This window comes from Balaenoptera musculus, chromosome 2, assembly GCF_009873245.2.
Source record: "Balaenoptera musculus isolate JJ_BM4_2016_0621 chromosome 2, mBalMus1.pri.v3, whole genome shotgun sequence".
Lineage (NCBI taxonomy): Eukaryota > Metazoa > Chordata > Mammalia > Artiodactyla > Balaenopteridae > Balaenoptera > Balaenoptera musculus.
The window spans coordinates 84,613,397-84,631,044 of record NC_045786.1 but is presented as its reverse complement, the minus strand read 5'-3'; the positions used below and the strand labels follow the sequence as shown (position 1 = coordinate 84,631,044).

The window sequence follows — 17,648 nt, the reverse complement described above, 5'->3', positions numbered from 1 at the left end:
CCTAAAGATAAAAATCTGGAGATACATTTTAAAAATGCAATTTACTTTTCAAAAGTAATTTTTTTTTTTTTTTTACAGAAGAAACAATAGATTTCTTTTAAGTCACTAATTACCCTAGTGAATTTAAAACTAATTAAAACTTCGATTTTAAAGCAATTTTTCACAAACATATATTAAGAAAAATCTCTGGCAATGACATCCAGGAATCTGAATCTTTTAAAGCTTTCTGGATTATTCTGACAACCAATCAGGCTTCATAATCCAGGCTCTATATTATCTTCTAAGCCAAGCGACTGTGGGAATCTATACACTGCAGTGCTCCACACACACCTCTTACTGTAGTCATTTGTTCCACAATATAGTGAAGTTTTCAGACACTGTTTTTCTGAGCAGGTAACAACACAGCCATAAATATAGTACGTAAAACTCTATGAGAACAGAAACTATCTGCATTGGTGTCAGCGGCATCTAGCGTGGTAACATGTGCTCGATAAATATTAATTTTTGAATGAAGTCAATTAAGAACCCATAGATGATGCTACTGTCTGCCAGAAAAACTGCTAAAATCAAGGAAGACACATTAGGGCCAAACATGCTTTGCTACCTCTTCAGACCTTGACAGGGACACCTTCACTATCAAACATCTTCCCTCATCAGAAACAGCATGCCTGGAAGTGGTCTTCTCAACTGTCCAACTCTAGCAAGTACCTACCTGTCTGAACAGAGTGGCACTCCTATAAATGGCAGCAAGCAGTCAAAAAGCCACAGAGCACTTTCCTCTGGTTTCTGAGTACAGTAGATACAAGAACAAATCCTTCTTTTTAATCCCCCAAAGAACCTACTTACATAATAGGCTGAATTCAATGAAGGTTTTTTAAAATAAACTAAGTCTCTGTTCAGGTGAGCAGACATCTATACAGTCCCTATCCAAATACACCTTCCCCTGCCTATTTTATTCCTAGATGAAACCAACTGTGAAAACTGCACAAAGTTCTGAATCACTCGCTATGTTCTTTTATTCTTACATGGATGTTGTAAGCTTACAACAATCTGACAATTCCATTAAGAAGTGGTGGGGCTTCCCTGGTGGCGCAGTGGTTAAGAATCTGCCTGCCAATGCAGGGGACACGGGTTCGAGCCCTGGTCTGGGAAGATCCCACATGCCACGGAGCAACTGGGCCCGTGAGCCACAATTACTGAGCCTGCGCGTCTGGAGCCTGTGCTCCGCAACAAGAGAGGCCGCGATGGTGAGAGGCCCGCGCACTGCGATGAAGAGTGGTCCCCACTTGCCGCAACTAGAGAAAGCCCTCGCACAGAAACGAAGACTCAACACAGTCATAAATAAATAAATAAAAGAACGTGAATTTCTTAAAAAAAAAAAAAAAAAAAAAAGAAGTGGTAAAGTTATCATATAGGATATGTTCTTTATTACTCAAGGGATGACCAGAGGGAGAGATTTCTTCAAGTTTTCCCCAATTAGTGGCATCTTAAAGATACTGCTAAACTGCTCATCTACAATGCATAAATTAAGATTACTATGGAAGGTAGATCAGTTTAGTTGCTAGAGGTGTAGTCTGATTATTAAGAAAGTGAACTATAATTACTCAATTTCTGAACTCATTTCTAAGTCATAAATACACTATGGGAAAGACAGTAAAGATATATGTGAAAACTCACAGGAAAATGATACTACATAATATCAAAATATTGGCACTATATCCAGAATTCCATGTAATAATTCCGGAACTATTTATCTAAGCAATCTCCCTTGTAATGTACTTGAAATAAAGACTGTGATGATTCTAAGTCACAAAAACATTATCTACTCTTAAGACTAAATTATGTCTACCCGAATTAACATCAATCTCTGAAAAATCAGTATCCAACAACAAATAAGGACACACAGTTTCAATATGTGACTTAAAAAGCATAATGCTATGAGATCCAAAATCAAGCCCGGTTCCATTCTTTACTCCTAATATAATAAAAAATACTACTCTACTTCAAACACTACACCTTGCTGCAATACTTAATATTTTATACAACCACCGTAATGTAACTCTGAATCTCCATATGCTCCAAGGTGTTACTGAGTCACACATGAATAATAAAGAGTTATAACAATACTGCTATTTTTCTTCCCATTCACTTAAGAAAAGGAGAGCTAGTATACCATCTTGGCATAAAGAAAAAGACTAGACCTAGGGAAACATCTTTAATTTCTTGTCAAAAGATGTGAACATGACAAATAAATCCTCTGTACCTGAGTTTCATGATCATATAAGTTCACTTCTACATTTCTTAAATGTTTACTGCGCCTTTTTAAATATAAGGACTTGGGAAATACAAACAGGAGTAAGACACAGCTGTCTCTGACATAGCTGCCTCCATCCTTAATTACTATGAATTAACCTCAGTAAAAATCATTTCAGTCTTGATGACAAACAGCACTCTGTCCACTTATAAGCAACATATATTTTAAGGCAATATTTGGTAATTTTTAATCACCTCTATGAATTCTTATCATTAAAAATATATGGTGAATCAACTCAAGGTTTATGTGTTGGGTTGTAAACTACTCCAGTTGGTGCCCAGGGTCAAAAAAAAAAAAAAAGGCTGTTAGATTGATGCAGGTAAATGTCCCTAGTTATTCAGTGTGAGTGACCCATGATAGACCATTATATGTTCTTAAGGAATAAGCAGTACAAGAAATCCCTGATAGTAAATTGGCTTCTGTACTCAACTGGGAAAAGAGGAAGGGAGAGAGATGAATTATAAGAATTTGAAAAGAATCTGCATTTGTATTTACTGGTAACATTGCTTCACCTTATATTTTCCTCTTCCTCAATCAGAAGTGAAAGGGATTCTTTTCCCACCTCTGTCCTCTTCTGTCTAGCTAAACCCCAGTGAGACTTTAAAAGGGATTAGAGCCTTTTAGATCTAATGGAGGTTTAGATACCAGCTTTATCTGTACCAAGACTATTACACTAATCATACCCAAGTATAGCACGGCTTCTCTCCATAATTCAAGGCTGTACTTTTTGTTCAGGAGGTGGCAGGCCCATATTTAGGTATAAACAAAATGCTTTTATCATTCTACTAGTTTTCATTCGTATTTATGATGCCAAATCCCTGAAAGCCCACATTTTGGCAGGCAGGGTAGAAAGTGCTTCATTCACTTTCTGGGTCTTCAGTTACTAAGTGCACCAGGTTCCACCTCTGTTTTGCCTAGAAGATACTGCCTATCCTATTCAAATCCAGTTGAGAGCAAGAGTACATAACAGCTGGGAGACCTACCTTATCTTATCTGCAGTCAACCCTTAAACAGACTGGTTCAGGTCTGTTCTTACACAGGTTCTTATACAAAAGAAAAGTAAGAACATTTACCTTTCCTATTTTTGTGTGAGCATTATGTTCACTTTCACTTTCTACTAAATTTAGTGTTTTCACTAAATTATTAACATACTTTCAACTTCAGGTTTAAAGAGGTGGGCATGTGCAAATCAAATGCCTGACTTCATATTCCCCCTATATAACAAGAACAAAGGGGAGCACAGCACTATTATGGATTCGAATCGACTACATTCTTTATCCGTACTGATGACAGCTGCAATCTTAAAAGTAGTGGGTTTTCTTCAACTAAAAAAGATCTTATTTTACCATTTTACCAAAATTAAGATCCTACCATCCCGCACTGAGGTTTTTTTTTTAAATAGCCTGCGTGGCTGACAAACATGGGGAGGGAGTTGGGGTGGGCGGAGCAAGGCACCACGCACAGTTGCCTTTTTAAAGTACCTCTTAGCAATTCAAGGGTAACAATGGATTCAGTCTCACAGCATATTACTAAACTTCCTCTTGCTATAGATCAGTTAAGAAATGAATACATACTTTAGAAAACAACAACAGTGAACTTATAAAGCTCAGAATGAGGACGGGGAGATGGGAGGATATTCCTTTTACAAACGTCTTCGCTGGTTAAGAGAAAATGTCCGATGATGTCATCCCTAGTTACTCCCTAGTGATGAACACTAACTACTGGCCTTTAAAAGGGGGACCATTTTTCTGCAAACCGTGGCGGCCGCAGAGCTCTGCTTAAAGGTTTTCCAGCCGAAGTCAGGGAAGAAGGGGTGACTCGCGGTCCTGGGCCAGAAGCAGGGGAGGGGCGCCAGACCCCAGGCCCACACCCGGGATCCCCCGCTTCGGGGCGGGCGGGGAGGGTCCGGGAGAGGGCCGGCTGCACCTGCACCTCCCGCCGCCCACGGCCCAAGGCTCAGCCCTGCGTGGGGCCCCCCCTCCGGTCGACTTCCCGACCCCCCCCACCTCGTCCCGGTCCCCAGAGGAAAAGACAATACATTTTAACGCCATTGGAGCTGCTGCTGTGCTGCGGCGGCTGCTTCTCCTGCTCGGGCGGGTGAGCTTCTCGCCGAGGCTCGCCCGGCGGCTCCGCGGGCTGCCGATGCGGGCTGTCGTCGCCAGCTGCCCTAAGCACCTCGGGCTTGTCGGCGTCGGCCATCCCACCGCCACGGCCTCCGCCTGCGCCGCCTGCGTTGAGGGGCTCCGAGCGCCACAATGGCGGCGGCTGGGAAAGCGGTAACGGATCCCGATTTGAAAAGGCCCCGAGCGCTCAGTTGCCCGGATCTCGCGAGAACCGGTCGGGCTTGGAGACTGGGAGATGGTGTGAGCTGATGGGGGGAGGGGGTGGGAGTGCGGGGTGGAGGGGAGGGAGGGGAGGGGGAGGGGGGGTGAGGGGAGAGAGAGGGGGAGGGGGGAGGGGAGGAGAGAGGGGGGAGGGGAGGGAGGGGAGGGGATTGGAGGGGATGGGGTGGCAGGTCATGACCGACGCGGCCGCAGTCGGCCCTGCTCCAGCCTGGGGAGGGCTTGATTTGTCCAGAAGCCCCTGGTGGGGCCGTGTTCTGACCACCAGCCCCATCTGTCGTTTGGCACCCAATGGGGTCTTCGCTTTAAAAATTCGGCTCTGGGTGTTCGAAATCCCTAGAGTTCTGAAACCCAGACTATTCTAACCATTCCGTGTAGGGGCAGTTTAAATTAGAGTAGCACACACAGCTTTGCATCTTTAAAACGTCTTCAATCTTCAGACTTCCTTAGAAATCCTTTGAATAATGCAAATAAATCACTAGCCACTTCAATGCCTATGCACCCTGTGGACATTCAATAAATAGTTATTGATGACAGGTTGCAATTCACCAGAATGAATGGCTTTGAATTTCTTTGAGTTCTGGTTGTTCTTGAGAATGACGCCATGAGCTTACAAAAAGACTGAAGTTTTTAATTCTCCAGGTAGCAATCAATGAGGAGAAACTATACTTTTCATAAGAAATCTTCTACTAGGTTGGCCAGTAATGGACATTTTGGTTTTGGGTTGTGTTTATTATATGCTGATGGAAATTATATTTGAAGCAGTTACAGGTTCTCAAACAAATTTAATTACCATATGGAATTTTAAAATATAGTCATAGAGTTTTTCCTCTAAGTATGAAAAAGAAACCCATTAAACTTAACTCCTAACTTGGGAGTACTATAATAATATTTCATGTTGAAATAAACTTCTTCAGCTGAAAAGTTCAAAGACTTTACCAAATCTTTCTTTTCATAAAGAGGCAAACATGTATGATTTACATGTTTTGCAGAATATCATGCACACATTAGCAGTAAAGCTGTATTAGAAACTAACACTCAGGTAATACATAATTTCTTCACTTTCCCCCATTCTTTGACATTTCAATGTGTAGGTTTTTCCCCTGGACTAAAAAGTGCCATAAAACATCCAATACTATGCCAGAAGAGTTGAGCTACTTCATCAAACACACACACATAAGAATCAGGACAATTTTAATCATGATGAGTACAACTGGTAAAATACTGCTGTTTAGGGTGCTACTGACATTGTTTCATAAACACAACACAGGCTATTACAGATGCTGCATGAATTGTTTCTCTTCAGTCAATCCCCTAAGATTTAGCATTCGGAGTACAGAAAAGGCATTGGATTTTGACACAGAAAACCTGGGTTAGAACCCCAGCTCTGACACTTTTTGCCTGTAACTCCTTGGGCAAATCACTTAACTTCTCAATCTTTCCATAATAAATAAGGATAATAATACCTACTTAGCAAGATTAAGATGAGGATTAAAAGCAAACACTTTATGTAGGGCAGAGTGCTATATGAATATAAAGTAGTATTACAATTCCCTTTCTCCAGGCTGAGCAGGGTTTTAGTCAAAGAGAAGTCAGGTGATAGTCATAGAACTGAATTGTAGGTACTTTGAAAACATTCATCACTGTTATTCTTTGGCTATTGTTGAATTTAAGATAAAAACTTAACCCTGCAGTCTCTAATATAGTACATTCTTGCAAAATCCTTCAGTAGATTCAATTTAATATTTTTAGGAGGTCTTTATGCTTAAAATAGAGTAGTAGGCACATGAGGAATACAAAAATGAGTACAGCCTATTCTGTTGGGAGAGAACATTTATAAAAAGCACTATTTGAGTGCTGTAATAGAGATAAATGTGAAGTATAATTAAAAATTTATTTAGAAAAAGAGGAAACTGGCTTGCATGCTGTAATGTGCTAATTAAAATATTTCATTAAAATATTTATCTTGATTACTGAGCTTTCTGGCAGCCCTTAAATGGTGTGCCTAAGACAAACACCTCCCTCACTGTACTTTAGCCCTAGTCCTGATAAATGCATAAAGAGCAGAGGTTAATTTCTATAGGGGGAGCCGTGAGAACTTCATAGAAGAGCTGAATCTCAAAAGATGGAGAGAATTGGGGCAGCTTCTGAAGAGAAAATGATTAATACCTACTATTCTGTCTGAGTGCTCTGTAGATTGATCTCGCCTCCCTCGCTTGCTATTAATATTGTACTTACCTTAAACCTGAAAAAAATAAAAAAATAAAAAATTTACTAACATCCTATCACTACAATCCATTTCTATATTTTCCTTCCTTCCTTATTTACTTTTTTTTAGTCCATATACACATACTGAAAAATCCTCGAGTTAATGCTTTAGCTTTTATCTTCTCACAATTCCTACTGCAAAATCCTTCCTTTGCAATTGCACAAAATGTATTACTGATACAACCTCACATAGTTTTCTCTCTTACAAATTGAAATGTGTGTGTTTACAGGTGTTTGTAATAGAGTAGCAGAAGGAAGGCGGAAGAGAGAGAACCATTATACATATCTGGAAACTTAACCCTAAAATTCCAAAATATTTTCAAATAATACTTAATATGTGTATCATTTAGGAATTGTGTTCACCTGCTAGTAACAGAGCCTAGAAGTAACAGTGTCTTAAACAAGATAGAACTTATTACCCTTTAAGTAAAAACGTGCAGAGGGAGGCATTCCAGAGCAGATACAGTAGCTCCACAATGACCATGAACTCAGGTTTCTTCTATCTTACCTTTCACACCATCCTAGTGTGTGGGCTAACATTCTTAAGGTCACCCTATGGTCCAAGATGGGCTACAGGAGATCTAGGCATCTTGTCGCATTGGAGGCCAGAAGCAGTTCAGAAAAGAAGAATTCTATCCAGAAATCTCACCCAACACTTCAACTCACGGCTTAGAACTTGGTCACATGACACACCCAGCTGTAAGGGAGGGGGGCAAATAATGTTTCAGCTGGCTCACTGCCTAGGTTCTGCTACCAAAGAAGAGAATAGAGTAGCAACTAGCATCCTTTTAATTTGCCTTAAAGAACTGAAGGCAAAGACCAATAATATGAAGGTCAAAGAAAAAGTATACTATGATTTTTAAGAGTCAGTTTACTTGGCTTGACAAAATGAAATGTCTGGATTTGAGCCACTGTTTCCAACTTTAGAGAATTGAAACTTAGAAAGGAATTTATAACTTTAAAAATATAACAGGTTATACTGAAATCCATATATAGTTTATTTTTTCACCATAGAATTCTATGGTGAAAAAGTGGATGTTGGCTATTGTCACTGGAAAGAACAGGTTTATTCTGACAATTAACTGCTTATTGTCTCTCTCTTCCTTTCTCTCCCCTTTCTCTCTCTCTCCCTTCCTCCCTCCTTCTATTACTCTGCTTAACTTAGGGTCTATTTTTTAGCATTCACCATCTAAAATTACATACTGAAGAAAGTTCTCTACTAGCCAGAGAAGTTTAGAATTAAGCAATTATCTGAATAATCCAGGCAGAAATTCCACTTTCACCTCAATTATTCAAATAATTCAGATAATACCAAGAGTTTTGCTTGAATTCCTTAGATAATTGTTTCATTGTTCCACTTTACAATGCTAGGGTCATTGCCCATTAACAGATTTACTATTGATTTTTGTAAGCAATATTGGGACAGTTTTTTTCTTTGGAGACTAAAGACTGCTGTAATTCCTGGTTACTTACTTGAGTCTCAATTTTTTTTCACGTTCTAATTTCTTAACTTAAATCACCCTGCCTTTTCCTCAATCTCATCCCAGTAACTCCATTAAAAGGAAGATCAGAAGAGCAAATTTCCAACAGCTCTGCCCTACCTCCCTTCCTATAGGCATAGTTACTCCCTCCTCTTGAGTAATTCCATGAATTAGGCTTCATCTGCCCAAAGCCATGGATATCATATGATAATATTTTTAACTATTCCAAATTTGGTATCCTAACTCAAAGAGTATTAATGAAAATGGTTACTTTATAGCAAATATTGTTTTTAACTTAAATAATTGCCCCTTTTAGCAATATCATTCTCAATTTTCAATGACAACATTTAGAAGGGAAAATACATTTCTTGGAGTGTTGAATAATAAAGTTCAATCCACACACTGTCCTGCATATTTGAATATAATCCTATAAATGGTGATGATAGACTTAATAACTAACATAATCCAATTCCTCTTTTTATTTGGTAATAGAAATTTATTTTAGATGACTGTGAATACTGCCAAAAGTCCACATTTCCTAGCCTCACTTGCCACTGTGCATGGTCACGTGACTATGTTCTGGCCATTAAGGTATGAGCAGAAATGTTGTGAGGACTGAGTAGGAGGTTCCTTAGAAGGAACTGACTTAACTGGAAGAATGGCTTTTTTGTCCTCTCTTGCTTCCTTCTGCTGCTGGCTTGGAATGGAGAAATGATGTCTGCAGCAATAGCAAATGTGATGGACCATGAAGTGACCTTATGACTGAAAGCTAAGTACTGAGGATGGCAGAACAGGAAAATAGAATTAGGGTCTCTGATGACACCATGAAGCCACAGTAACAACGCTCACATTCCTACCTCAAACTTGTTTCCAATAGGAGGAAAATTTCTATCCTGATTAATTTGCTACTATTTGGAGTCTTTCTATTATGCACAGTTGAACTTAATCCTGATGGTCATAATTTTTTATTGTAATAACCAATTTGCTTGAATAGTTTCCTCTACAGTGTGGTCACACAAATACTGCTTTAAATTTATTTTCTCTGAGGACATCATTCACGTTTGTTTTTATTTGTTCCTTTCCTGTATGCTGTAGAACACTACAAGTTTCCTGCCTGATATCCATTCTCCCTTTTTTTCTTACTGACAGAATCACAATTTTGTCTAGTAGCAATATGCCCAGCTAAAATACTGGGAGTGGCCATAGGACACAACTCTATCTAAGAAGTTGTAAGGATAAATACACTTGGATTCTAGAAGGATCTTTCCTAATAAGTTCTTTGCCCTCCTTGTTTCCTGTGAGGCTAGAGGGTGAAGTATCCCTCTGAAACCATGAGGTAACAGGTTTGAGGACAAGAGCCACAAGCTAAGGATGACAAATCAGAAAAATAGGAGTCTGGAACACCAATGACCTCACAGAGCCATTGTGTAATCCCTAGACTGCCTATATCCGAACTTCTTGTTTGGGGAGAGAAAGAACCTCCATTGCCTTTAGGCATTGCATTTGATTTCTGTTACCTCATTTTCATGAAACTGAACAGAATCCAAAAATTCTACCCTTTTGCAACCCTTTAAAACAAGGGTTACACCATTCCTGATGGCTGCATATGAGCCTACTTTGTTGGAAACAATATTTTTTCAGTAGTATACAAATGTGATATATTTTTTTCATGGTGTATTGTAGAATGGTAGGCTGAAGTGATTTCATGTCATTATATTTCAATTCACAAACTGTTTAAACATGCTAAAAATATATACGTATATACGCACAACTATAAACATATAGATGTATATAAACAAAGTTGACTAGGTATATTTTCATGATTTTCATTTCTTGCTTTATTCGGTAGTCAGTCAGGAAAAGAATTAAAGCTTTCGATCCAGCCGTAGATATTTCATGTAGGAGCTAATGCACAAAGACAGAGGTTTACACAATAATTAGTAGGATTGATGGAGCAAAGGTCTAGGAGCTATTGCTAGGGTTTGAAAAATTAGGAAGGGCAGCAATCATGGGAACCATCACCAATTATCTTTGTTTCATGTGGCAGCAGATAAGTGTCAGAACTTCCTTATGCCCAGAAGCTGCTGGCATAACATCTCATCTGCCATTTGCTGATGCGTACAAGGTTGCTTCTGCTGAGATTGGTGGTTTCTCCTCTCCCTCCCCTTAAATTTTATACCAGTGCCTCTCATTAGTAGAATTTAGGTTGGAATACTGCTGGCAACAGAGTCTGAGAAATGTCTCATACAAGGGAGAGATTAGAAGCATGAGGATGGGGCTTCCCTGGTGGTGCAGTGGTTGAGAGTCTGCCTGCCAATGCAGGGGACACGGGTTCGAGCCCTGGTCTGGGAGGATCCCACATGCCGCGGAGCACCTGGGCCTGTGAGCCACAACTACTGAGCCTGCGCGTCTGGAGCCTGTGCTCCGCAACAAGAGAGGCCGCGATAGTGAGAGGCCCGCGCACCGCGATGAGGAGTGGCCCCCGCTTGCCACAACTAGAGAAAGCCCTCGCACAGAAATGAAGACCCAACACAGCAAAAATAAATAAATAAAATTAAGAAGTGTTGTAAGAAAGGTTTAATTTGAAAAAAAAAAAAAAAGAAGCGTGAGGATGATGCTGAGTATCAGTGAGTAATATTTGGTACAGTGTCTAAGCCATTCGGTATATATTCTGAGGTATCCCAAAACAAAGGAGAGAATAACTATATTTATTTGTTCATCCATCCATTCATTCATTGTGTCTGTTAGACGTAGGAATCCCTGCATCTCTAAATAAGGTTAAATATGTAAAAACATTTGTAATTTATGTTATTCTTTTGAGTCCATTAACAAATCTCAATTGTGAATTTCCCAAAGTATCCTTCAGATTATGCATGGTATTTCTGTCTGACAGTCCCAAAGTCATCAAGGAAATATAGGCTTGCATAAGTGTCCATTTACTTCAACCTTGATTTCTGCATCTGGACTCCTAGTATTTCTGGAAACTAGTGCCAAAAACATTTCTGAAAAATCAGATCTTACTCTTCCCAACTGTTTATTGCTTTGAGCATCATCTAAAGTCTTGGGGCAGTCATAGAAGAATTACTGTGGGGGCTTCCCTGGTGGTGCAGTGGTTAAGAATCCGCTTGCCAATGCAGGGCACACGAGTTCGAGCCCTGGTCCGGGAAGAGCCCACATGCCGCGGAGCAACTAAGCCCGTGCGCTCTAGAGCCCGCGTGCCACAGCTACTGAAGCCCGAGTGCCTACAGCCCGTGTGCCTCAGAAAGAGAAGCCACCACAATGAGAAGCCCGCACACTGAAACGAAGAGTAGCCCCCGCACAGCAACGAAGACCCAACGCAGCCAAAAATAAATGAAGACTTGACCTTTAAAAAAAAAATCTTTCCCTGCTCTCCAGTGCATTTTCAATAAAGTTGCTTAACTTCAAAAAAAAAAAAAAAAGAATTACTGTGTATATAGAATACTATGTAAAAAATATTGAAATTAATCAGTCCTCAAAATATCAGGTTTATACTTTGTCCTTAAAATCTTCATAGTTTTAAGTACTGTTTTATACAATAGCCACTAGCTTCAACTTATTTTATACCAACTTTTATGTAGTATTGAGCTAAGGTCCCTTTGTAGGCCTTGCCAATCTCACTAAATACTCATTCATCTTAGCTTTGCTTATGAGAGGTGTGAGCTCAGTTTAGCTGGTTTAGTTTCAGAAATCTGATATCAAGTATACAAGTGTTTCTTCTTTAACAATGCATGCATTTCTGAAAACAAAAACAAAAACTCATGTCCTACAAAACCATTCCCTAAAAATATCTGGCAACTTAAGAAAATGAATAGACAAACTCAGACTGGGATAAAATCTTTGCAAAACATGTATCTGATAAAGGCCATATTTCCAAACTATACAAAGAACTCTTAAAACTCAACGATAAGAAAACAAGCCCCCCAATTAAAAAGTGGGAAACCATCTGAACAGACACCTCATCAAAGAAGATATACGGATGAAAAATCAGCATGAGATATTCAACATCTTTTGCCATGAGAGAATCGAAAATGAAAATGGCAGTTAGATACCACTGCATACCTACTAAAATGGCTAAAATCCGAAACACTGACAACACCAAATGCTGATGAGGAATGTGAAGCAAGAGGAACTCTAATTTATTGCTGGTGGTAATACAAAATGGTACAGCTACTTTGAAAGTCAGCATGGTAGCTTCTTACAAAGACACATATACCCTTACCATACAATCCAGCAAGCACACTCTTACTAATTTACCAAAATGAGTTGAAAACTTATGTTCATACAAAAACCTGCATGTGATGTTTATAACATCTCTATTTTTAATTCCCCAAAATTCAAAGCAACTAAGATGTCCTTCAATAGGTGAATGGCTAAACAAACTATGGTATATCCATGCAACGGAATATTATTAAGTGATAAAAAGAAATGAGCTATCAAGCCATGAAACATCATGGAGGAAACTTAAATGCTTATTGTTAAATGAAAAAAAGCCAGTCTGAAAAAGGTAAGAGTCTGTATGACTCCATACATATATTCTGGAAAAGGCAAATAATAGAGACAATGGCTTCCAGGGGTTAACATGGTGGGTTAGGGGGAAGGGGAGGAATGAGTAAGTGGAGCACAAGGAATACTTAGAGAAGTGAAATTATACTATAATGCTGGATACATGACATGCATTTGGCAAAACATATAGAACTGTAAAACACAAAGAGTTAACCCTAGGACCTTAGTTAGTAATAATATATCAATAGTGGTTCATCAATTGTAACAAATGTACCACACTAATGCAAGATGTTAATAATAGATGAAACTGTTGGGTAAGGGGGAAAGAGATACATGGGAACTTTCTGTACTTTCTTTTTTTTTACTTATGATATATCAGGTGATTTTTTTAAATTTACTTTTTTATTGGAGTATAGTTGCTTTACAATGCTGTGTTCGTTTCTGCTGTAAAGCAAAGTAATCAGTTATATATATATACATATATCCACTATTTTTTAGATTTCCTTCCCATTTAGGTCACCACAGAGCACTGAATAGAGTTCTCTGTGCTATACAGTAGGTTCTCATTAGTTATCTATTTTATATATAGTATATATATGTCAATCCCAATCTCCCAATTCCTCCCCCCCGCCCCCCTTGGTAACCATAAATTTGTTTTCTAATCTGTGACTGTATTTCTGCTTTGCAAATAAGTTCATCTGAACAATTTTTCTAGATCCCACATATAAGCAATATTATATGATATTTGTCTTTCTCTTTCTGACTTACTTCACTCTGTATGACAATCTCCAGGTCCATGCATCTTGCTGCAAATGGCATTATTTCATTCCTTTTTATGGCTGAGTAATATTCCATTGTATATATGTACCACATCTTCTTTATCCATTCCTTTGTTGATGGACATTTAGGTTGCTTCCATGTCCTGGCTATTGTAAATAGTGCTGCAGTAAACATTGGGGTACATGCATTCTTTTGAATTATGGTTTTCTCTGGATCTATGCCCAGGGGTGGGATTGCTGGGTCATACGGTAGCTCTATTTTTAGTTTTTTAAGGAACCTCCATACTGTTCTCCATAGTGGCTGTACCAATTTACATTCCCACCAATGGTGAAGGAAAGTTACCGGACTTTCTGTACTTTCTGCTTGATTTTTATATAATCCTAAAACTATCTAAAACATAAAGTTCATTCAATTTAAAAAACAACTGGCAATATTTAGGGAAAAAAATCATGTTGGGGAAAAACCAATGTAAAACCCATGAAACTTCACAAAAACACTACAAAAACATTTATAAACCTAATGAAAATACTAGCACAGTTGAAAATACAAGTTAAAATATACATTACAATATATCTAGAACTCCACAAAAATTTTTTTAATTAAGAGAGAATGATGAAAAAGTGTAAGGAAAGGGTGAATTATGAAAACAAGGGCAAATGCACAAAGATCAGGAACAATTACTCAATATGCATTTTCAAGACAGAGCATATGGCCAAATTGAGCCAAGAGGAAGAAGGAAGAGTGAACGAGCAGTGTGTATAGGACTGCTTTCCTCCACAACTTGCTGCATTCAGCTTTGTTAGTGGACTTAGAGTTAAACTGCTTTTATTTGGTAGTCAAGACACTAATGTATTGGGGAAAATCGTGTATAAACCAACCGATTTTCACATTCTTTTGACATCCCCATTCTTTTGTCAATTACATATTAACTGATTCATATTACAGAAACATACACTGTAGCAGAATAAACTGATTCTATTTCTCTGTTTCTTTAACCCAGCAAAATAACTTACACCAATTAAATATTATACTGTGGTTATGGCTCACACATTCATGGAGATTGTGCCCAAGGTACCCTATCATACTCATTATAAACAGTAACTATAGAAAGGACTTGAAGTACAGTCTAAATGAAAGGCTTATGGGCAGTAAAATTAAAATCAATTAAATGAAACTTCATTTAAATAGTTCACTCTGAACTGACACATTTAGTGCAGTTTTCTTTGCAGAAAAGTTTTACCAGCAAAACATAACATCTCATTTTCAATGGGACTCATCAAATAGACTTGCATTAGATCATTATCTACACTGAAGTGTCATATGCTCAATTCACTTATGAGTCCACTTACTTAGATAATTTCTTCACTGTTGACAAAAATCCCACTGTCATTTTGTAATCAAATTTAATCATCTTATTACAGTACTCTCTAATCCTATTTCAGCATATTCAGCATTGACTACTCTCTAGAGATGGTAAAATGACCTAGAGGAAGAACTCCGAGGAAAGAAAATAGAAAACTAATAGGGTGGTTTTAAAAATACAGGACTTTAAGACAGTCAACACTTAGTTGTGAAACTGAGAATGAGACCATGGACCATTCATTTATAGCAGAAATTTTTAAAGCATTCCTTGGATTACTCTGGGATTACAAAAATGGACTTCCAAGTGGCCATGAAAGCTCTGAATTGTGATTGAAATTATCTGCGTGTGTATATTTTTAGGGAGAGGGCATATATTTCCTATTGAAATTTCAAAATCATTCTTAATCCTCCAAAAAGAATAAAACCACTTATGTAGAAAATAAGGCATAAGTACCTAAAAATTCCAAAACAGGTATGTATTTTTAGAAAGCAAACAGGTGACTTTTGGACATAGCTAATTATCTAATACCACGTAAAGCTAAATAAGCATTGGATTAATTTTTTAATGTTTATAACAAAAGTAATTCACATTTGTCTTTAATATATTTTTTAAGTTGTGCATTTGAAAGTTGTAATATCCAATATTTGAGTAAATAACAATATTTTTCAAATAGAAAAGCAGAGCTACTCTGAAACATTTTCGCTCAGAAAGAATAAACAAACTTAAGCCAGACAAGATGTAGATTTCCATGAAAAGCTGGAGGTAACATGTTGGCCTAATAAGTTCAAGAGAGGATCCCACTATAGAAAACTTGAGAGCAAGAAGTCAGCTGGAATCAAGGTGAGTAGAATTCATAGCAAGCAAAATTTTCCTCTGAAAAGAATCCTGCGCTGACTTGTTGGAGGAAATTCTTGCTTTCGGTTCCTTTGTGACACCCTCATACTATAGTATATTCATTAGAATGGGGATGTCATGTTCTTTAAATTTCTATAGTTACCACATCTTCTAACAAGGTAGATAATTAATACTTCTGCCCGCTGACATAAGAAAAAGTCCTAGTCATACAAGGGACACTATTTAGTGTATAGAAGGAGAAACAGGGAAACGATGTGTTTTGAAATAAAGTTGATCTGTAGTTATATAAAGTGAAATTTTCTTCTACTAACAACATTTATTTTTTAGTCATAATAAATTAGACTTTTATCTTCATAGCTAACTAATCATTTCTTCTATACTTAATATCTTGTTAAAAACAAATTTATAAAACAACCATATATATTCACCCAGTAGTCAACATTTTTTTGCCAAAAAGTAGAGAAAAAATTTACTTATTTACTTATTTTTTTATTTATTTACTCCATTTCTGATTCCATGAGGACATTTATATGAGGACACACATTAAAACAGATAATTAAAAGAAAATAATATACCAATACCTGAGCAAACAAAATTGCAGTATTCAAGGCAATAAAGAAAGAACACACATATAGAGGCCTGAAGATCTTACACAGTTACTAATTTTTAGCTGTTAATTTGACCCTGACATCCCTGGTAACTAAAAGAAAAGGCACATGTGATCAGCTACAGGATATATACTGTATATAAGAAGAGAACACACCACTTACCTTGGGATGATTTAAGTGAAGAGGAGGGGTGTGAGAGTTCAATTCATGAAACTGGTATTGAGAGAAATGTTTTTGGAGGGATGTCATATTAGGAATAGTAAAGGATGTGTTGGGCAAGTCTTTAGTAACAATCGCATAGCAGACATAGAGCAGGCTGTGTAAGCTAAGGATTGCTTTATATAAAATACTTGCATATAAGCTGTAAGTGTAAAGTCAATGCATAGTAAAGGCAATTAATTTGGGAGGAGGTCTAACCAATGCCACCCATATATTTACCTTTCTAATAATTTGGATTCCTCTGAAAATAAATCATAGACAATCCAGAAGTACAGGTTAACCATGTGTGCTTTAGAAAAGTGTTCATATATATCATATCTTTCAACAATTTGTAATTAAAAGTTGGGCAGCAGACATTGGCAATGACCTGAAATACACCTGTATTTTAAATACACCTGGGTTTTTCTATTTTGCTATTCTTCATCACTTCTTTGGCAATGGAGAATAAAACATACATTATTAATCTCTATGCTTCTATAGAACTTTGTAGAATCTGCCATGTTGTTTTGCAAAATACCTCATCAAGGGCAGAGACCAAATCTCATTCATTTTTGTATCCCAGCATATAGCAAAGGAAGTGGAACATAATTGATGTTTAATCCATTACACTTTCCTGAATGAACCACTTTGCAGACTTTCCAGAACATCACCACTGTTCATATAGCTTGAAAAAGGTCAAGGTCATGCACCAACTAACACAAGGAACCTAATTTATAGTCAAAACTTTCCTTTGGCATCAACTCAAAAGCATTAACTGAAAGCACTGTACAACTGATGTAGGTATGGATTTTTTTAAAAATCAGAAAATCATCCAGAGGATGATTTCTTCAAAATCTAAGTATAAATGTATTATGTCAATGATATGACAGATCAGATTTCATTCAAAAGGTCTGT

The 17,648-nt window shown here is 37.7% G+C and overlaps 1 protein-coding gene across 4 annotated transcripts in view; it reads right to left on the bottom strand.

Annotated features, from left to right (window-relative positions):
- MYEF2 (myelin expression factor 2) overlaps window positions 1–17,648 on the bottom strand; it is a 79,961-nt gene that overhangs the window by 26,704 nt on the left and 35,609 nt on the right. For 2 of the 4 annotated variants that reach the window (XM_036843043.1, XM_036843044.1), the window contains exon 1: window positions 4,353–4,513. The exons of 1 other annotated variant lie outside the window; for it this stretch is intronic. In XM_036843043.1, coding sequence (XP_036698938.1) covers window positions 4,353–4,513 — 161 coding nt within the window. Of the gene's footprint in view, window positions 1–4,352; window positions 4,646–17,648 lie in introns of those variants that run through there. One more of the 4 variants, XM_036843046.1, reaches the window with a different exon arrangement.